The sequence below is a fragment of the Oncorhynchus mykiss genome, chromosome 15 (assembly GCF_013265735.2).
Source record: "Oncorhynchus mykiss isolate Arlee chromosome 15, USDA_OmykA_1.1, whole genome shotgun sequence".
NCBI classification, from domain to species: domain Eukaryota; kingdom Metazoa; phylum Chordata; class Actinopteri; order Salmoniformes; family Salmonidae; genus Oncorhynchus; species Oncorhynchus mykiss.
This window is the reverse complement of record NC_048579.1, coordinates 81321027-81340591: the sequence shown is the minus strand read 5'-3', so window position 1 is coordinate 81340591 and position 19565 is coordinate 81321027. Positions and strand designations below refer to the sequence as shown.

At 47.2% G+C, this 19565-nt stretch overlaps 1 protein-coding gene across 1 annotated transcript in view; it reads right to left on the bottom strand.

Moving 5' to 3' along the window:
- Positions 1–19565, bottom strand: part of LOC110518769 (epidermal growth factor receptor kinase substrate 8-like) — a 153782-nt gene that overhangs the window by 18318 nt on the left and 115899 nt on the right. Inside the window, 9 exon segments of the mRNA XM_036945523.1 lie at positions 2761–2901; positions 4368–4482; positions 6769–6902; positions 8243–8426; positions 9895–10043; positions 12189–12263; positions 12373–12461; positions 13127–13253; positions 17459–17532. Coding sequence (XP_036801418.1) covers positions 2761–2901; positions 4368–4482; positions 6769–6902; positions 8243–8426; positions 9895–10043; positions 12189–12263; positions 12373–12461; positions 13127–13253; positions 17459–17532 — 1088 coding nt within the window.

Sequence of the window (19565 nt, the reverse complement as noted above, 5' to 3'; positions counted from 1 at the left end):
AAGGTTAGGGCCGGCTCCGACTGCAGAAGGTTAGGGCCGGCTCCGACTGCAGAAGGTTAGGACCGGCTCCGACTGCAGAAGGTTAGGGCCGGCTCCGACTGCAGAAGGTTAGGGCCGGCTCCGACTGCAGAAGGTTAGGGCCGGCTCCGACTGCAGAAGGTTAGGGCCGGCTCCGACTGCAGAAGGTTAGGGGCCGGCTCCGACTGCAGAAGGTTAGGGGCCAGCTCCGACTGCAGAAGGTTAGGGGCCGGCTCCGACTGCAGAAGGTTAGGGGCCGGCTCCGACTGCAGAAGGTTAGGGGCCGGCTCCGACTGCAGAAGGTTAGGGGCCGGCTCCGACTGCAGAAGGTTAGTGCAGGCTCCGACTGCAGAAGGTTAGGGGCCGGCTCCGACTGCAGAAGGTTAGGGGCCGGCTCCGACTGCAGAAGGTTAGGGGCCGGCTCCGACTGCAGAAGGTTAGGGCCAGCTCCGACTGCATGTGTGGGTATGGAAGTGGGTAAACAGACTCGTGAGCCACTGCAGCACCCTCATGATAAGTTCAGATTTTTGTGGCCCCCATCAAAGCTGCCCATCACTGCACTAAAGGCACTCAGCACACAGAGCCATTCTAACCCAGAGCCATATATATAGTATATATATATATATATATATATATATACATACATACTGTATGACCCTGGTCCAACCAACCATACCTTGAACAACTCAAACTCCTTCTTTGGCATCATTAGCTTTATGTGAAAGACAAAGAGGAGCAGGTGGAATGGAGACAGACAGACAGACAGGTTACAGACAGACAGACAGGTTACAGACAGACAGACAGGTTACAGACACAGACAGACAGACAGACAGGTTACAGACAGACAGAGACAGAGACAGAGACAGACAGACACAGAGACAGACAGACAGAGACAGACAGGTTGCAGACACAGACAGAGACAGACAGGTTGCAGACACAGACAGGCAGGCAGGCAGACAGACAGACAGACAGACAGACAGACAGACAGACAGACAGAGATGAATATGAGATGTATGACAGGGACATGAGTTAATGGCTGATGAGATGCTTTACTCTGTCAATAGGACTGGTGAACATGTGGAGGAGAGGAGTCTACAGTCGTGGCCAAAAGTTTTGAGAATGACCCAAATATTAATTTTCACAAAGTCTGCCTCAGTGTCTTTAGCTCTTTTTGTCAGATGTTACTATGGAATACTGAAGTATAATTGCTAGTATTTCATAACTGTCAAAGGCTTTTATTGACAATTACATTAATTTGATGCAAAGAGTCAATATTTGCAGTGTTGACCCTTCTTTTTCAAGACATCAGCAATCCTCCCTGGCATGCTGTCAATCAACTTCTGGGCCACATCCTGACTGATGGCAGCCCATTCTTGCATAATCAATGTTTGGAGTTTGTCAGAATTTGTGTGTTTTTGTTTGTCCACCCACCTCTTGAGGATTGACCACAAGTTCTCAATGGGATTAAGGTCTGGGGAGTTTCCTGGCCATGGACACAAAATATTGATGTTTTGTTCCTGTTATCCCCGTTATCACTTTTGCCTAATGTCAAGGTGCTCCATCATGCTGGAAAAGGCATTGTTCAATTCCAAACTGTTCCTGGATGGTTGGGAGAAGTTGCTCTCGGAGGATGTGTTGGTACCATTCTTTATTCATGGCTGTGTTTTTAGGCAAAATTGTGAGTGAGCCCAATCCCTTGGCTGAGAAGCAACCCCACACATGAATGGTCTCAGGATGCTTTACTGTTGGCATGACACAGGACTGATGGTAGCGCTCACCTTGTCTTCTTCAGACAAGCTTTTTTCTGGATGCCCCAAACAATCGGAAAGGGGATTCAGAGAAAATGACTTTACCCCAGTCCTCAGCAGTCCAATCCCTGTACCTTTTGCAGAATATCAGTCTGTCCCTGATGTTTTTCCTGGAGAGAAGTGGCTTCTTTGCTGCCCTTCTTGACATCAGGCCATCCTCCAAAAGTCTTTGCCTCAATGTACGTGCAGATGCACTCACACCTGCCTGCTGCCATTCCTGAACAAGCTCTGTACTGGTGGTGCCCCGATCCCGCAGCTGAATCAACTTTAGGAGACGGTACTTGCGCTTGCTGGACTTTCTTGGGCGCCCTGAAGCCTTCTTCACAACATTTGAACCGCTCTCCTTGAAGTTCTTGATGATCCGTTAAATGGTTGATTTAGGTGCAATCTTACTGGCAGCAATATCCTTGCCTGTGAAGCACTTTTTGTGCAAAGCAATGATGATGGCACGTGTTTCCTTGCAGGTAACCATGGTTGACAGAGGAAGACCAATGATTCCAAGCACCACCCTCCTTTTGAAGCTTCCAGTCTGTTATTCGAACTCAATCAGCATGACAGAGTGATCTCCAGCCTTGTCCTCGTCAACACTCACACCTGTGTTAACGATAGAATCACTGACATGATGTCAGCTGGTCCTTTTGTGGCAGGGCTGAAATGCAGTGGAAATGTTTTTGTGGGGATTCAGTTCATTTGCATGGCAAAGAGGGACTTTGCAATTAATTGCAATTCCTCTGATCACTCTTCATAACATTCTGGAGTATATGCAAATTGCCATCATACAAACTGAGGCAGCAGACGTGAATATTCATATTTGAGTCATTCTCAAAACATTTGGCCACGACTGTATTACTTTACTCTATCAAAATGACTAATATTAACATAGAAATGCTGAGAATATCAATACCTTATTCTGAGACACCGTCCAGGGACTCACCTGTATAGTATGGCTATAGATGGGTTCCCCCCTCACCGTGACGTCCACAGCCTTGGTGACCTCCAGGATGTTGTTTGGCACATAGCCAGACGCCCCGGAGCAGTTACACACTTTCCACCACTGCTTCCTGTCATCCAGCACCTGACCAGGGTTACCAGGGTTACCAGGGGGAGAATTGGTTACAGTGTGTTGTAGATGGACCTGACCAGGGTTACCAGGGGGAGGATTGGTTACAGTGTGTTGTAGATGGACAAGGGTTACCAAGGGGGAGGCTAACTAAGTGCTGCCTCCTCTCGTTGACCGGAATACTGCAGGCTAACTCAGTGCTGCCTCCTCACATTGACCGGGGTACTGCAGGCTAACTCAGTGCTGCCTCCTCACATTGACCGGGGTACTGCAGGCTAACTCAGTGCTGCCTCCTCTCATTGACCGGGGTACTGCAGGCTAACTCAGTGCTGCCTCCTCTCATTGACCGGGGTACTGCAGGCTAACTTAGTGCTGCCTCCTCTCGTTGACCGGGGTACTGCAGGCTAACTCAGTGCTGCCTCCTCTCATTGACCGGGGTACTGCAGGCTAACTCAGTGCTGCCTCCTCTCATTGACCGGGGTACTGCAGGCTAACTCAGTGCTGCCTCCTCTCATTGACCAGGGTACTGCAGGCTAACTCAGTGCTGCCTCCTCTCATTGACCGGGGTACTGCAGGCTAACTCAGTGCTGCCTCCTCTCATTGACCGGGGTACTGCAGGCTAACTCAGTGCTGCCTCCTCTCATTGACCGGGGTACTGCAGGCTAACTTAGTGCTGCCTCCTCTCGTTGACCGGGGTACTGCAGGCTAACTCAGTGCTGCCTCCTCTCATTGACCGGGGTACTGCAGGCTAACTCAGTGCTGCCTCCTCTCATTGACCGGGGTACTGCAGGCTAACTTAGTGCTGCCTCCTCTCGTTGACCGGGGTACTGCAGGCTAACTCAGTGCTGCCTCCTCTCATTGACCGGGGTACTGCAGGCTAACTCAGTGCTGCCTCCTCTCGTTGACCAGGGTACTGCAGGCTAACTCAGTGCTGCCTCCTCTCGTTGACCGGGGTACTGCAGGCTGCCATTAGCAACTAAATGATCCTTCAAACTTCTTCCGTGTGTGATTTTAAACTAATCGGCTCAAGAACACACATCTGGTGTAATAGAGGTATTTACTGGTAACATGATTGTGTTCGATTTTTTATTTTATTTACACTAAGATTAACCACGAAGCCATTTTCCCATTCACCATACTGCGGTATCCCGTTTTCTGCAAACAACGCCTACAGTACCCGCGGTCGGCCATGAACTTTGTGGGCTTCATTGAGAGGAGGGGGCAATCGTTCTCCCCCGGGGTCAAACGTTGAGCACAACATGTGTCTGGGCTCTCCACTGCCATCTAGTGGTTCTTGCCGTAAAATGAGTGTTCTCGTGATCGACAACACAAGACGACATTGGTGAAACGAAGACGTTCATAACTATGTGCCGTGATGCAGGGTCTGACACAACAGTCTTTACTATTCTGGGGTTATTTACACTGACGTTACATGTTGCAGTGAGCCTTCGTGTTAAACGTTTGGGTGAACCGTTTCTTACCTCCACAACCTCGTCCTTTACCAATGACAGCTCTGTGTTGTTTCTGGCCGCAAAGTCATACTTGGATTTGGCAAACAGTTTTGGCTGACCTCTGCTGCCGTGGGCCTCGTAGCTCCTGTTCACGTCAGAGGTTAAGAGGTCAGGGGTTAGACGGATGGACTAACAGTAGAACAGGGACTGATACACTGAGGGACTGATACACTGAGGATGAAGGTTGAACGTCGTATCCAATCATATCATCATCCAAACCCACAACATGCATTGTGCACAACAGACCAAGCACATCTCAACGTCCAAAAAACCCACAGTACAGTACGACACTGCAGGAGACACACTGCACGGTGTGCTGGTACAAGCTACAATCTTATGGACATGACTGAACTGGGATAAAGCCAAACATGGACCACAGACACCTACATGCTACTGCTACTGACTGTCCCAGCCGAGGAGAAGTGGCCCAACTTTAACATCAGAGGTTAGAGAGAGAACAGAGGGATAGGGAGAGGATAGAGGGGGCTGTGATTGATCAAGATTACCCCTAGCACCCAGAGTTGTGATGTTTTTATATACAGTAGAACATTATAGAGTCAGAGTGTTAGCCTGTTAACCCCTAAGAGGATAAGAACGGAGGATGAGAATCCCAATGGAAAGGAGACAACACTGTGAATACAGACACAATGTCAGAGGATCCGGTGTGAACCAATAGGGGAGAGTAAGAGGTGAGATTGGCAGATTCTACACCAGTAGGAAATAACTACTTCCTGTCCCTCATGCTGCTACCTTTAGCTAGCTAGCTACTACCTGACGCAAATTATGTTTATTCAACCGTTAGCTAGCTAGCTACTCACTGGGATGTGATGTTTATTCAATTGTTAGCTAGCTACTTCCTGGGATGTGATGTTTATTCAATCGTTAGCTAGCTAGCTATTCACTGGGATGTGATGTTTATTCAACTGTTAGTTAGCTACTTCCTGGGATGTGATGTTTATTCAATCGTTAGCTAGCTAGCTACTTCCTGGGATGTGATGTTTATTCAATCGTTAGCTAGCTAGCTACTTCCTGGGATGTGATGTTTATCTTTACAGAGTACCTAGCTACTTCCTGGGATGTGATGTTTATTCTACAGTTACCTAGCTACTTCCTGGGATGTGATGTTTATTCTACCGTTACCTAGCTACTTCCTGGGATGTGATGTTTATTCTACCGTTAGCTAGCTAGCTAGCTACTTCCTGGGATGTGATGTTTATTCTACAGTTACCTAGCTACTTCCTGGGATGTGATGTTTATTCTACCGTTACCTAGCTACTTCCTGGGATGTGATGTTTATTCTACCGTTAGCTAGCTAGCTAGCTACTTCCTGGGATGTGATGTTTATTCTACAGTTACCTAGCTACTACCTGGGATGTGATGTTTATTTTACAGTTACCTAGCTACTACCTGGGATGTGATGTTTATTCTACCGTTAGCTAGCTAGCTACTTCCTGGGATGTGATGTTTATTCTACAGTTACCTAGCTACTACCTGGGATGTGATGTTTATCTTTACAGAGTACCTAGCTACTTCCTGGGATGTGATGTTTATTCAATCGTTAGCTAGCTAGCTACTCACTGGGATGTGATGTTTATTCTACAGTTACCTAGCTACTACCTGGGATGTGATGTTTATTTTCACAGTTACCTAGCTACTTCCTGGGATGTGATATTTATTCAATCGTTAGCTAGCTAGCTACTCACTGGGATGTGATGTTTATTTTACAGTTAGCTAGCTACTTCCTGGGATGTGATGTTTATTCTACAGCACCTAGCTACTCACTGGGATGTGATGTTTATTGTACCGTTAGCTAGCTAGCTACTTCCTGGGATGTGATGTTTATTCTACAGCACCTAGCTACTCACTGGGATGTGATGTTTATTCTACAGCACCTAGCTACTCACTGAGATGTGATGTTTATTTTACAGTTACCTAGCTACTTCCTGGGATGTGATGTTTATTCTACCGTTAGCTAGCTAGCTGCTTCCTGGGATGTGATGTTTATTCTACAGCACCTAGCTACTCACTGGGATGTGATGTTTATTCTACCGTTACCTAGCTACAACCTGGGATGTGATGTTTATTCTACAGTTACCTAGCTACTTCCTGGGATGTGATGTTTATTCTACCGTTAGCTAGCTAGCTAGCTACTTCCTGGAATGTGATGTTTATTCTCTCTCAGAGAGAGAGAGATGAGATTGGAAGATGCTACAGCAGTAGGAAAGGATATGTTTCCCAGTTGAGAGGGGACAGTATTACAGTTCAGATTCAGAGTAAGTGAAGTGTGCCCAGAGGGGCATTGGTTTTATAGACGGTAAAACATGGCCAGTTCTTCAGGGCGTTGGGTTCAGTCGGGTGACCACAGTGTTACCGGTCTACGTGTCGTGAGACGGCCTGGTTGAAGGCCTGCACGGCCATGCCCTGGTCCGAGAGGTGCATGCGTTTGTAGGCCTTGTTGTCCAATGCATACCCTTGTGAAGACTGGAAGTCCTGTACACCCGGATGCTGAGGGAGACAGATAACACAAACACATCAGCTGAACGCTCAGTTATTATCACTGATGAAGAGACTGTGATCACTGATCAATGGACTGTCATTATTCATCAATTGACTGTCATTATTGATGAAAAGATTGTCATTATTGATAAACGGCCTGTCATTACTGATGACGGGACTGTCATTACTGATGAAGGGACTGTCATTATTGATGAAGGGACTGTCATTATTGATAGGGGCTAGGGGTCAGAGTTTAGGAGCTAGGGGTCAGAGTTTGGGGATTAGGGGTTAGGGGTCAGGGTGCGTACCTCAGTAGACAGCCTGTGAACCATCTCCTCAGAGTAGTTTAGGGGTTAGGGGTCAGGGTTTAGGGTCAGGGTCGTACCTCAATAGACAGCCTGTGAACCATCTCCTCCTGTCCAAGGATCTCAGAGTGGGTTAGGGGCTAGGGGTCAGGGTTTAGGGGTTAGGGTCAGAGTTTAGGGATTAGGGGTCAGGGTGCGTACCTCAGTAGACAGCCTGTGAACCATCTCCTCCTGTCTAAGGATCTCAGAGTGGGTAAGGGGTCAGGGTGCATACCCCAGTAGACAGTCGCCTGTGAACCATCTCCTCCTGTCTAAGGATCTCAGAGTGGGTTAGGGGTTAGGGGTCAGGGTTTAGGGGTCAGGGTGCATACCCCAGTAGACAACCTGTGTACCATCTCCTCCTGTCTAAGGACCTCAGAGTAGTTTAGGGGTTAGGAGTCAGGGGTCAGGGTGCGTACCTCAGTAGACAGCCTGTGAACCATCTCCTCCTGTCTAAGGATCTCAGAGTAGTTTAGGGGTTAGGGGTCAGGGTGCGTACCTCAGTAGACAGCCTGTGAACCATCTCCTCCTGTCTAAGGATCTCAGAGTGGGTTAGGGTCAGAGTTTAGGGGTTAGGGGTCAGGGTGCGTACCTCAGTAGACAGCCTGTGAACCATCTCCTCCTGTCTAAGGATCTCAGAGTGGGTTAGGGTCAGAGTTTAGGGGTTAGGGGTCAGGGTGCGTACCTCAGTAGACAGCCTGTGAACCATCTCCTCCTGTCTAAGGATCTCAGAGTGGGTTAGGGGTCAGGGTGCATACCCCAGTAGACAGCCTGTGAACCATCTCCTCCTGTCTAAGGATCTCAGAGTGGGTTAGGGGTTAGGGGTCAGGGTGCATACCCCAGTAGACAACCTGTGTACCATCTCCTCCTGTCTAAGGACCTCAGAGTAGTTTAGGGGTTAGGAGTCAGGGGTCAGGGTGCGTACCTCAGTAGACAGCCTGTGAACCATCTCCTCATGTCTAAGGATCTCAGAGTGGATTAGGGGCTAGGGGTCAGGGTACGTACCTCAGTAGACAGCCTGTGAACCATCTCCTCCTGTCTAAGGATCTCAGAGTGGGCGAGGGTCTGGGTCAGCTGATTCAGCTCTGCCTCTCGTGATTGGGGGACGAACGGCATCATGGGAGGTTCCCAACCATCACGGAACTGCAGTGTACACGGAGGGAAGTAGTGGTCCTTAGGCCACTCCAACCTGGAGAAGGAGTAAGTGGGAGAGAGGGAGGGAGGGAGGGGGAGAGAGAGAGAGGGGGAGGGAGGGGGAGAGAGGGGGAGAGAGAGAGAGGAGAGAGAGGGAGAGAGAGGGGGAGGGGGAGAGAGAGAGAGAGAGAGAGGGAGGGAGGGAGAGAGGGAGGGGGGGGGGGGGGGAGAGAGAGAGAGAGAGAGAGAGAGAGAGAGAGAGAGAGGGAGGGGGAGAGAGAGAGAGAGAGAGAGAGAGAGAGAGAGAGAGAGACAGAGAGAGACAGAGAGAGAGAGAGAGAGAGAGAGAGAGAGAGAGAGAGAGAGAGAGAGAGAGAGAGAGAGAGAGAGAGAGAGAGAGAGAGAGAGAGAGAGGGAGGGAGGGAGGGAGGGGGAGAGAGAGAGAGAGAGAGAGAGAGAAGAGAGAGGTAGGAAAAGAGAAAGGAGAAAGGAGAGAGAGAGAGGCATTGTTGACTTCAAAAAAGCTTTTGGCTCAGTTTGGCATTAGGGTCTGCTATAATCTGAAGTCAAATGTCTACTGTTTGCTGATGATCTGGTGCTTCTGTCCAAAACCAAGGAGGGCCTACAGCAGCATCTCAGGTCGACTAAAATAATGGTGTTACTCCATACAGCAGCATCTCAGTTAGACTAAAATAATGGTGTCACTCCATACAGCAGCATCTCAGGTAGACTAAAATAATGGTGTTACTCCATACAGCAGCATCTCAGTTAGACTAAAATAATGGTGTCACTCCATACAGCAGCATCCCAGTTAGACTAAAATAATGGTGTCACTCCATACAGCAGCATCTCAGTTAGACAAAAATAATGGTGTCACTCCATACAGCAGCATCTCAGTTAGACTAAAATAATGGTGTTACTCCATACAGCAGCATTTCAGTTAGACTAAAATAATGGTGTTACTCCATACAACAGCATCTCAGGTAGACTAAAATAATGGTGTTACTCCATACAGCAGCATCTCAGTTAGACTAAAATAATGGTGTTACTCCATACAACAGCATCTCAGTTAGACTAAAATAATGGTGTCACTCCATACAGCAGCATCTCAGTTAGACTAAAATAATGGTGTTACTCCATACAGCAGCATCCCAGTTAGACTAAAATAATGGTGTCACTCCATACAGCAGCATCTCAGTTAGACTAAAATAATGGTGTTACTCCATACAGCAGCATCTCAGTTAGACTAAAATAATGGTGTCACTCCATACAGCAGCATCTCAGTTAGACAAAAATAATGGTGTCACTCCATACAGCAGCATCTCAGTTAGACTAAAATAATGGTGTCACTCCATACAGCAGCATCTCAGTTAGACTAAAATAATGGTGTCACTCCATCAGTAAGTGAACAGAAGATGCTTTAATAAAGAGGTTGGAGACCGATATTACCGTTAAACCCACGTTAACCAAACATTCACCCCTATGACCCCATGTTAACCCCGTCGTGACCTCTAGCCTCCTACCTGCACTTGGTCCACCCCTCCCCCAGGGCAACCCACAGGTGTCTTTCCTCGGCCGTCCCAGCTGAGTGCAGGAAGTCTATAGCCTCTATGGTCAACAGAGGAACCACCACGCTCTTAGCCAGCTCTGTCCCTCCAGAGGTCTGGATCACCTGGAGGAGAAGAGTTTAAACCATTATCCTCACCACTAACTACTAGGCTCTTAGCCAGCTCTGTCCCTCCAGAGGTCTGGATCACCTGGAGGAGAAGAGTTTAAACCATTATCCTCACCATTAACTACTAGGCTCTTAGCCAGCTCTGTCCCTCCAGAGGTCTGGATCACCTGGAGGAGAAGAGTTTAAACCATTACCCTCACCACTAACTACTAGGCTCTTAGCCAGCTCTGTCCCTCCAGAGGTCTGGATCACCTGGAGGAGAAGAGTTTAAACCATTACCCTCACCACTAACTTACTAGGCTCTTAAACCATTACCCTAACTCTCACCACTAACTACTAGGCTCTTAAACCATTACCCTCACCACTAACTACTAGGCTCTTAAACCATTACCCTAACCCTCACCACTAAGTACTAGGCTCTTAAACCATTACCCTCACCACTAACTACTAGGCTCTTAAACCATTACCCTAACCCTCACCACTAACTACTAGGCTCTTAAACCATTACCCTAACCCTCACCACTAACTACTAGGCTCTTAAACTATTACCCTCACCACTAACTACTAGGCTCTTAAACCATTACCCTAACCCTCACCACTAACTACTAGGCTCTTAAACCATTACTCTAACCCTCACCACTAACTCCTAGGCTCTTAAAACATTACCCTAACCCCCACCACTAACTACTAGGCTCTTAACCATTACCCCCACCAATAACTACTAGGCTCTTAAACCATTACCCTAACCCTCACCCCTAACTACTAGGCTCTTAGCCAGCTCTGTCCCTCCAGAGGTCTGGATCACCTGGAGGAGAAGAGTTTAAACCATTACCCTCTCCTTCATCACTAACTACTAGGCTCTTAAACCATTACCCTAACCCTCACCACTAACTACTAGACTCTTAGCCAGCTCTGTCCCTCCAGAAGTCTGGATCACCTGGAGGAGAAGAGTTTAAACCATTATCCTCACCACTAACTACTAGACTCTTAAACCATTACCCTAACCCTCACCACTAACTCCTAGGCTCTTAAACCATTACCCTAACCCTCACCACTAACTACTAGGCTCTTAAACCATTACCCTAACCCTCACCACTAACTACTAGGCTCTTAAACCATTACCCTAACCCTCACCACTAACTACTAGGCTCTTAAACCATTACCCTAACCCTCACCACTAACTCCTAGGCTCTTAGCCAGCTCTGACCCTCCAGAGGTCTGGATCACCTGGAAGGTTGTGGGGACGGAGTGGAGTGGAATCTGGCTTAACCATGCATAACAGAGCAGAGCAGTCTGTCTCTCACCCTCCTGACTGGTGTGAACAGGAACAGAACATGGAATAACAGAGTAGAGCAGTCTGTCTCTCACCATCCTGACTGGTGTGAACAGGAACATAACATGGAATAACAGAGTAGAGCAGTCTGTCTCTCACCATCCTGACTGGTGTGAACAGGAACATAACATGGAATAACAGAGTAGAGCAGTCTGTCTCTCACCATCCTGAGTGGTGTGAACAGGAACATAACATGGAATAACAGAGTAGAGCAGTCTGTCTCTCACCATCCTTAGTGGTGTGAACAGGAACAGGAACATAACATGGAATAACAGAGTAGAGCAGTCTGTCTCTCACCATCCTGAGTGGTGTGAACAGGAACAGAACATGGAATAACAGAGTAGAGCAGTCTGTCTCTCACCATCCTGACTGGTGTGAACAGGAACAGAACATGGAATAACAGAGTAGAGCAGTCTGTCTCTCACAATCCTGAGTGGTGTGAACAGGAACATAACATGGAATAACAGAGTAGAGCAGTCTGTCTCTCACCATCCTGACTGGTGTGAACAGGAACAGAACATGGAATAACAGAGTAGAGCAGTCTGTCTCTCACCATCCTGACTGGTGTGAACAGGAACATAACATGGAATAACAGAGTAGAGCAGTCTGTCTCTCACCATCCTGAGTGGTGTGAACAGGAACAGAACATGGAATAACAGAGTAGAGCAGTCTGTCTCTCACCATCCTGCCTGGTGTGAACAGGAACAGAACATGGAATAACAGAGTAGAGCAGTCTGTCTCTCACCATCCTGCCTGGTGTGAACAGGAACATAACATGGAATAACAGAGTAGAGCAGTCTGTCTCTCACCATCCTGAGTGGTGTGAACAGGAAGTGGACCAGATCATCAGCGCTGGGGTTCTGGATGTGGGACTTCAACTTCCCCTGGAGGAGAGAGACATGGAAAGACATACAAATGTAAAAGAATGTTAGATGGTTTTTTTTTACAGTTAAAGTATATATGAAATAACATCATTCATCTTTGGTGTCTTACCAGCAGGTTGAAGGCATGTTTGAACTTCTGGAAACAGTCAACAAACTCCTCCTGAGTGGGAGGCTTGGCTCGCAGTGTTAGCACTCCCTCTGGTGGACAGAGAGAGACATGACAGGTAACACAGTATTACAGTAGGATAGTCACTAGTCTAGTACATACAGTATTACAGTAGGAGAGAGAGAGACATGACAGGTAACACTCAGTATTACAGTAGGATAGTCCCTAGTCTAGTACATGCAGTATTACAGTAGGATAGGCACTAGTCACTAGTCAAGCAACATCAATTGTTTTCCTAATTGTTTCCTGTTTTGATGTAAATGGGAAACAGTAACGAGGTCATGGAGAGTAGAATGAAGATCAGGACCAGGCCCAGAAGGACTACAAACTAGATCTAAAGAACTACAACACCCAACAGTAACGAGGTCATGGAGGGTAGAAGATCAGGACCAGGCCAGAAGGACTACAAACTAGATCTAAAGAACTACAACACCCAACAGTAACGAGGTCATGTACAGTAGAATGAAGATCAGGACCAGGCCAGAAGGACTACAAACTAGATCTAAAGAACTACACCACCCAACAGTAACGAGGTCACGGAGAGTAGAATTAAGATCAGGACCAGGCCCAGAAGGACTACAAACTAGATCTAAAGAACTACACCACCCAACAGTAACGAGGTCATGTACAGTAGAATGAAGATCAGGACCAGGCCCAGAAGGACTACAAACTAGATCTAAAGAACTACAACACCCACCTCCGGGTCCCTTCTTCTTGTTCTTTTTAGATTTCTTCCTCTTAGAGAGCTCGTTGAAGGCCTCAGCCGCTTTCTGCAGTTTGGTCACGAAGAACTCGATGTGGTCCAGAATGTGGTTCAGGATTTGCTGCAAGAGAAGACAGTAGTGTTTAAAAGACAGACTTCCACAGACAGACTTCCTTTGTTAATCACTAAATGAAGTCATGTAATGTAATGTAGGTGTAGATTGACAGTCGCTGCCAGGCTCAACATGAGCTGTGTTGTTGTTGTTGCTGGAGATGCTGCTATAGTCGATCAGTGAAAAACACTAGGACTTTCCTTTACAACAGCAGTCGCTGCCAGGCTCAACATGAGCTGTGTTGTTGTTGTTGCTGGAGATGCTGCTATAGTCGATCAGTGTAAAACACTAGGACTTTCCTTTACAACAGCAGTCGCTGCCAGGCTCAACATCAGCTGTGTTGTTGTTGTTGCTGGAGATGCTGCTATAGTCGATCAGTGTAAAACACTAGGACTTTCCTTTACAACAGCAGTCGCTGCCAGGCTCAACATCAGCTGTGTTGTTGTTGTTGCTGGAGATGCTGCTATAGTCGATCAGTGTAAAACACTGGGACTTTCCTTTACAACAGCAGTCGCTGCCAGGCTCAACATCAGCTGTGTTGTTGTTGTTGGAGATGCTGCTATAGTCGATCAGTGTAAAACACTAGGACTTTCCTTTACAACAGCAGTCGCTGCCAGGCTCAACATGAGCTGTGATGTTGTTGTTGGAGATGCTGCTATAGTCGATCAGTGTAAAACACTAGGACTTTCCTTTACAACAGCAGTCGCTGCCAGGCTCAACATGAGCTGTGTTGTTGTTGTTGCTGGAGATGCTGCTATAGTCGATCAGTGTAAAACACTAGGACTTTCCTTTACAACAGCAGTCGCTGCCAGGCTCAACATGAGCTGTGTTGTTGTTGTTGCTGGAGATGCTGCTATAGTCGATCAGTGTAAAACACTAGGACTTTCCTTTACAACAGCAGTCGCTGCCAGGCTCAACATGAGCTGTGTTGTTGTTGTTGCTGGAGATGCTGCTATAGTCGATCAGTGTAAAACACTAGGACTTTCCTTTACAACAGCAGTCGCTGCCAGGCTCAACATGAGCTGTGTTGTTGTTGTTGTTGGAGATGCTGCTATAGTCGATCAGTGTAAAACACTAGGACTTTCCTTTACAACAGCAGTCGCTGCCAGGCTCAACATGAGCTGTGTTGTTGTTGTTGTTGGAGATGCTGCTATAGTCGATCAGTGTAAAACACTAGGACTTTCCTTTACAACAGCAGTCGCTGCCAGGCTCAACATGAGCTGTGTTGTTGTTGTTGTTGGAGATGCTGCTATAGTCGATCAGTGTAAAACACTGGGACTTTCCTTTACAACAGCAGTCGCTGCCAGGCTCAACATGAGCTGTGTTGTTGTTGCTGGAGATGCTGCTATAGTCGATCAGTGTAAAACACTAGGACTTTCCTTTACAACAGCAGTCGCTGCCAGGCTCAACATGAGCTGTGTTGTTGTTGTTGTTGGAGATGCTGCTATAGTCGATCAGTGTAAAACACTAGGACTTTCCTTTACAACAGCAGTCGCTGCCAGGCTCAACATGAGCTGTGTTGTTGTTGTTGTTGGAGATGCTGCTATAGTCGATCAGTGTAAAACACTAGGACTTTCCTTTACAACAGCAGTCGCTGCCAGGCTCAACATGAGCTGTGTTGTTGTTGTTGTTGGAGATGCTGCTATAGTCGATCAGTGTAAAACACTGGGACTTTCCTTTACAACAGCAGTCGCTGCCAGGCTCAACATCAGCTGTGTTGTTGTTGCTGGAGATGCTGCTATAGTCGATCAGTGTAAAACACTAGGACTTTCCTTTACAACAGCAGTCGCTGCCAGGCTCAACATGAGCTGTGTTGTTGTTGCTGGAGATGCTGCTATAGTCGATCAGTGTAAAACACTGGGACTTTCCTTTACAACAGCAGTCGCTGTTTATCTCTTCTCCGTGTATTTTCCAAGCTTGGCGAAAAAGAATAGCGTGGGAGAGGAGGGTAGTGCCTCATACTGTATCACATGTTGCATTTACTTTACATCTGTAATGATTAACTACAGAAGAGACTACTGATCCAAGACTCCTAATAGTGGTGTATCCTTGTTGTTACTACAGAACAGACTACTGATCTACAGCTCCTAATAGTGGTGTATCCTTGTTGTTACTACAGAACAGACTACTGATCTACAGCTCCTAATAGTGGTGTATCCTTGTTGTTACTACAGAACAGACTACTGATCTACAGCTCCTAATAGTGGTGTATCCTTGTTGTTACTACAGAACAGACTACTGATCTACAGCTCCTAATAGTGGTGTATCCTTGTTGTTACTACAGAACAGACTACTGATCTACAGCTCCTAATAGTGGTGTATCCTTGTTGTTACTACAGAACAGACTACTGACCTACAGCTCCTAATAGTGGTGTATCCTTGTTGTTAATACAGAACAGACTACTGATCTACAGCTCCTAATAGTGGTGTATCCTTGTTGTTAATACAGAACAGACTACTGATCCAAGACTCCTAATAGTGGTGTATCCTTGTTGTTACTACAGAACAGACTACTGATCTACAGCTCCTAATAGTGGTGTATCCTTGTTGTTACTACAGAACAGACTACTGATCTACAGCTCCTAATAGTGGTGTATCCTTGTTGTTACTACAGAACAGACTACTGGTCTACAGCTCCTAATAGTGGTGTATCCTTGTTGTTACTACAGAACAGACTACTGACCTACAGCTCCTAATAGTGGTGTATCCTTGTTGTTACTACAGAACAGACTACTGATCTACAGCTCCTAATAGTGGTGTATCCTTGTTGTTACTACAGAACAGACTACTGATCCAAGACTCCTAATAGTGGTGTATCCTTGTTATTACTACAGAACATACTACTGATCTACAGCTCCTAATAGTGGTGTATCCTTGTTGTTACTACAGAACAGACTACTGGTCTACAGCTCCTAATAGTGGTGTATCCTTGTTGTTACTACAGAACAGACTACTGATCTACAGCTCCTAATAGTGGTGTATCCTTGTTGTTACTACAGAACAGACTACTGATCTACAGCTCCTAATAGTGGTGTATCCTTGTTGTTACTACAGAACAGACTACTGATCCAAGACTCCTAATAGTGGTGTATCCTTGTTATTACTACAGAACATACTACTGATCTACAGCTCCTAATAGTGGTGTATCCTTGTTGTTACTACAGAACAGACTACTGGTCTACAGCTCCTAATAGTGGTGTATCCTTGTTGTTACTACAGAACAGACTACTGATCTACAGCTCCTAATAGTGGTGTATCCTTGTTGTTACTACAGAACAGACTACTGATCTACAGCTCCTAATAGTGGTGTATCCTTGTTGTTACTACAGAACAGACTACTGATCCAAGACTCCTAATAGTGGTGTATCCTTGTTGTTACTATAGAACAGACTACTGATCTACAGCTCCTAATAGTGGTGTATCCTTGTTGTTACTACAGAACAGACTAATGATCTACAGCTCCTAATAGTGGTGTATCCTTGTTGTTACTACAGAACAGACTACTGATCTACAGCTCCTAATAGTGGTGTATCCTTGTTGTTACTACAGCCGTGTTCTATTGGTTAGTATTAGAAGCACCTATATATGTCTGAAACTGTCATTCACACTAGTTTCCACTCATCTGAACATGGCATCTCATCATCACCTGAGACCTGACTCCAGATCAGCCTGTAGGTGAAACTAACCACCAGTCTGCAGTATTGAAGAACCAAAGAAACGACTGAAGACCTGACTCCAGATCAGCCTGTAGGTGAAACTAACCACCAATCTGCAGTATTGAAGAACCAAACAAACGACTGAGGACCTGACTCCAGATCAGCCTGTAGGTGAAACTAACCACCAGTCTGCAGTATTGAAGAACCAAACAAACGACTGAAGACCTGACTCCAGATCAGCCTCTAGGTGAAACTACTCATCAGTCTGCAGTATTGAAGAAACAAACGGATAGTTTCTTTCCTCCAACGATACTAGATCTATTAAACACACATTCCTGGACGCACACTGACACTACTGACTCTGCTGACTCTGCCGACACTCTGCTGACGGACTCACAGAGAGCGAGGTAGACGGACTGACAGACAGACGGTATCAGTATGTGGTATCAGTATGTGGTATCTGGACGGACTCACAGAGAGCGAGGTAGACGGACTGACAGATAGACGGTATCAGTATGTGGTATCTGGACGAACGGACGGACAGTGGGAAACACTCACCACGTCTCGATCCACTCTGGTAGCCATCATCTCCGAAGGTTCATTCTGGTCAGAATACTGAGGCTGTTTATCATCTGATAGAAACAGGTGGAGAGAGAGGAGGGGAAGGAGGGGGAGGAGAGGGAAGAGGGGGAGGAGGGGGAAGAGAGGGAGGAGGGGGAGGAGAGGGAGGAGGGGGAAGAGAGGGAGGGGAGGGAGGAGAGGGAGGAGGGGGAGGAGAGGGAAGAGGGGGAAGAGGGGGAGGAGAGGGAAGAGGGGGAAGAGAGGGAGGAGGGGGAAGAGAGGGAGGAGGGGGAGGAGAGGGAGGAGGGGGAAGAGAGGGAGGAGAGGGAGGAGTGGGAGGAGAGGGAAGAGGGGGAAGAGGGGGAGGAGAGGGAAGAGGGGGAGGAGAGGGAGGAGGGGGAAGAGAGGGAGGAGGGGGAGGAGAGGGAGGAGGGGGAAGAGAGGGAGGAGAGGGAGGAGGGGGAGGAGAGGGAAGAGGGGAGGAGAGGGAGGAGGGGGAAGAGGTGGAGGAGGGGGAGAGGGAGGAGGGGGAGAAGGGGAAAGAGAAGGGAATTAGAACAGTGATCTTCCCAATGACCCTTATTCTCAAATCAAATCAAATGTTTTTTGTCACATGCGCCGAATACAACAGGTATGTAGACTTGACCATGAAACTTACAGGCTCTTAACCAACAATGCAGAATACAACAGGTATGTATGTAGACTTGACCATGAAACTTACAGGCTCTTAACCAACAATGCAGAATACAACAGGTATGTAGACTTGACCATGAAACTTACAGGCTCTTAACCAACAATGCAGAATACAACAGGTATGTATGTAGACTTGACCATGAAACTTACAGGCTCTTAACCAACAATGCAGAATACAACAGGTATGTAGACTTGACCATGAAAATTACAGGCTCTTAACCAACTATGCAGAATACAACAGGTATGTAGACTTGACCATGAAACTTACAGGCTCTTAACCAACAATGCAGAATTTTTAAAAAGTAAGTAAGAAAATATTTGCTACAAGAGCATTAGTGAGTTGGGGCGATTAGGCCTGGCTCGCAGTCGGCGTTCCAATTCATCCCAAAAGTGTTCGATGGGGTTAAGGTCAGGGCTCTGTGCAGGCCAGTCAAGTTCTTCCAAACCCAGATTTGTCCGTCGGACTGCCATATGGTGTTTCGTCACTCCAGAGAACGTGGTTCAACTGCCCCAGAGTCCAATGGAGGCGAGCTGTACACCACTCCAGAGAACGTGGTTCAACTGCCCCAGAGTCCAATGGAGGCGAGCTGTACACCACTCCAGAGAACGTGGTTCAACTGCCCCAGAGTCCAATGGAGGCGAGCTGTACACCACTCCAGAGAACGTGGTTCAACTGCCCCAGAGTCCAATGGCGGCGAGCTGTACACCACTCCAGAGAACGTGGTTCAACTGCCCCAGAGTCCAATGGAGGCGAGCTGTACACCACTCCAGAGAACGTGGTTCAACTGCCCCAGAGTCCAATGGCGGCGAGCTGTACACCACTCCAGAGAAAGTGGTTAAACTGCCCCAGAGTCCAATGGAGGCGAGCTGTACATCACTCCAGAGAACGTGGTTCAACTGCCCCAGAGTCCAATGGAGGCGAGCTGTACACCACTCCAGAGAACGTGGTTCAACTGCCCCAGAGTCCAATGGCGGCGAGCTGTACACCACTCCAGAGAACGTGGTTCAACTGCCCCAGAGTCCAATGGCGGCGAGCTGTACACCACTCCAGAGAACGTGGTTCAACTGCCCCAGAGTCCAATGGAGGCGAGCTGTACACCACTCCAGAGAACGTGGTTCAACTGCCCCAGAGTCCAATGGCTGTATCAGGTATAAAGGACCTGAGTCATTCAGTGTGTTTCAGTTCTGTATCGGGTATAAAGGACCGGAGTCATTCAGTGTGTTTCAGTTCTGTATCAGGTATAAAGGACCGGAGTCATTCAGTGTGTTTCAGTTCTGTACCAGGTATAAAGGACCGGAGTCATTCAGTGTGTTTCAGTTCTGTATCAGGTATAAAGGACCGTAGTCATTCAGTGTGTTTCAGTTCTGTATCAGGTATAAAGGACCGGAGTCATTCAGTGTGTTTCAGTTC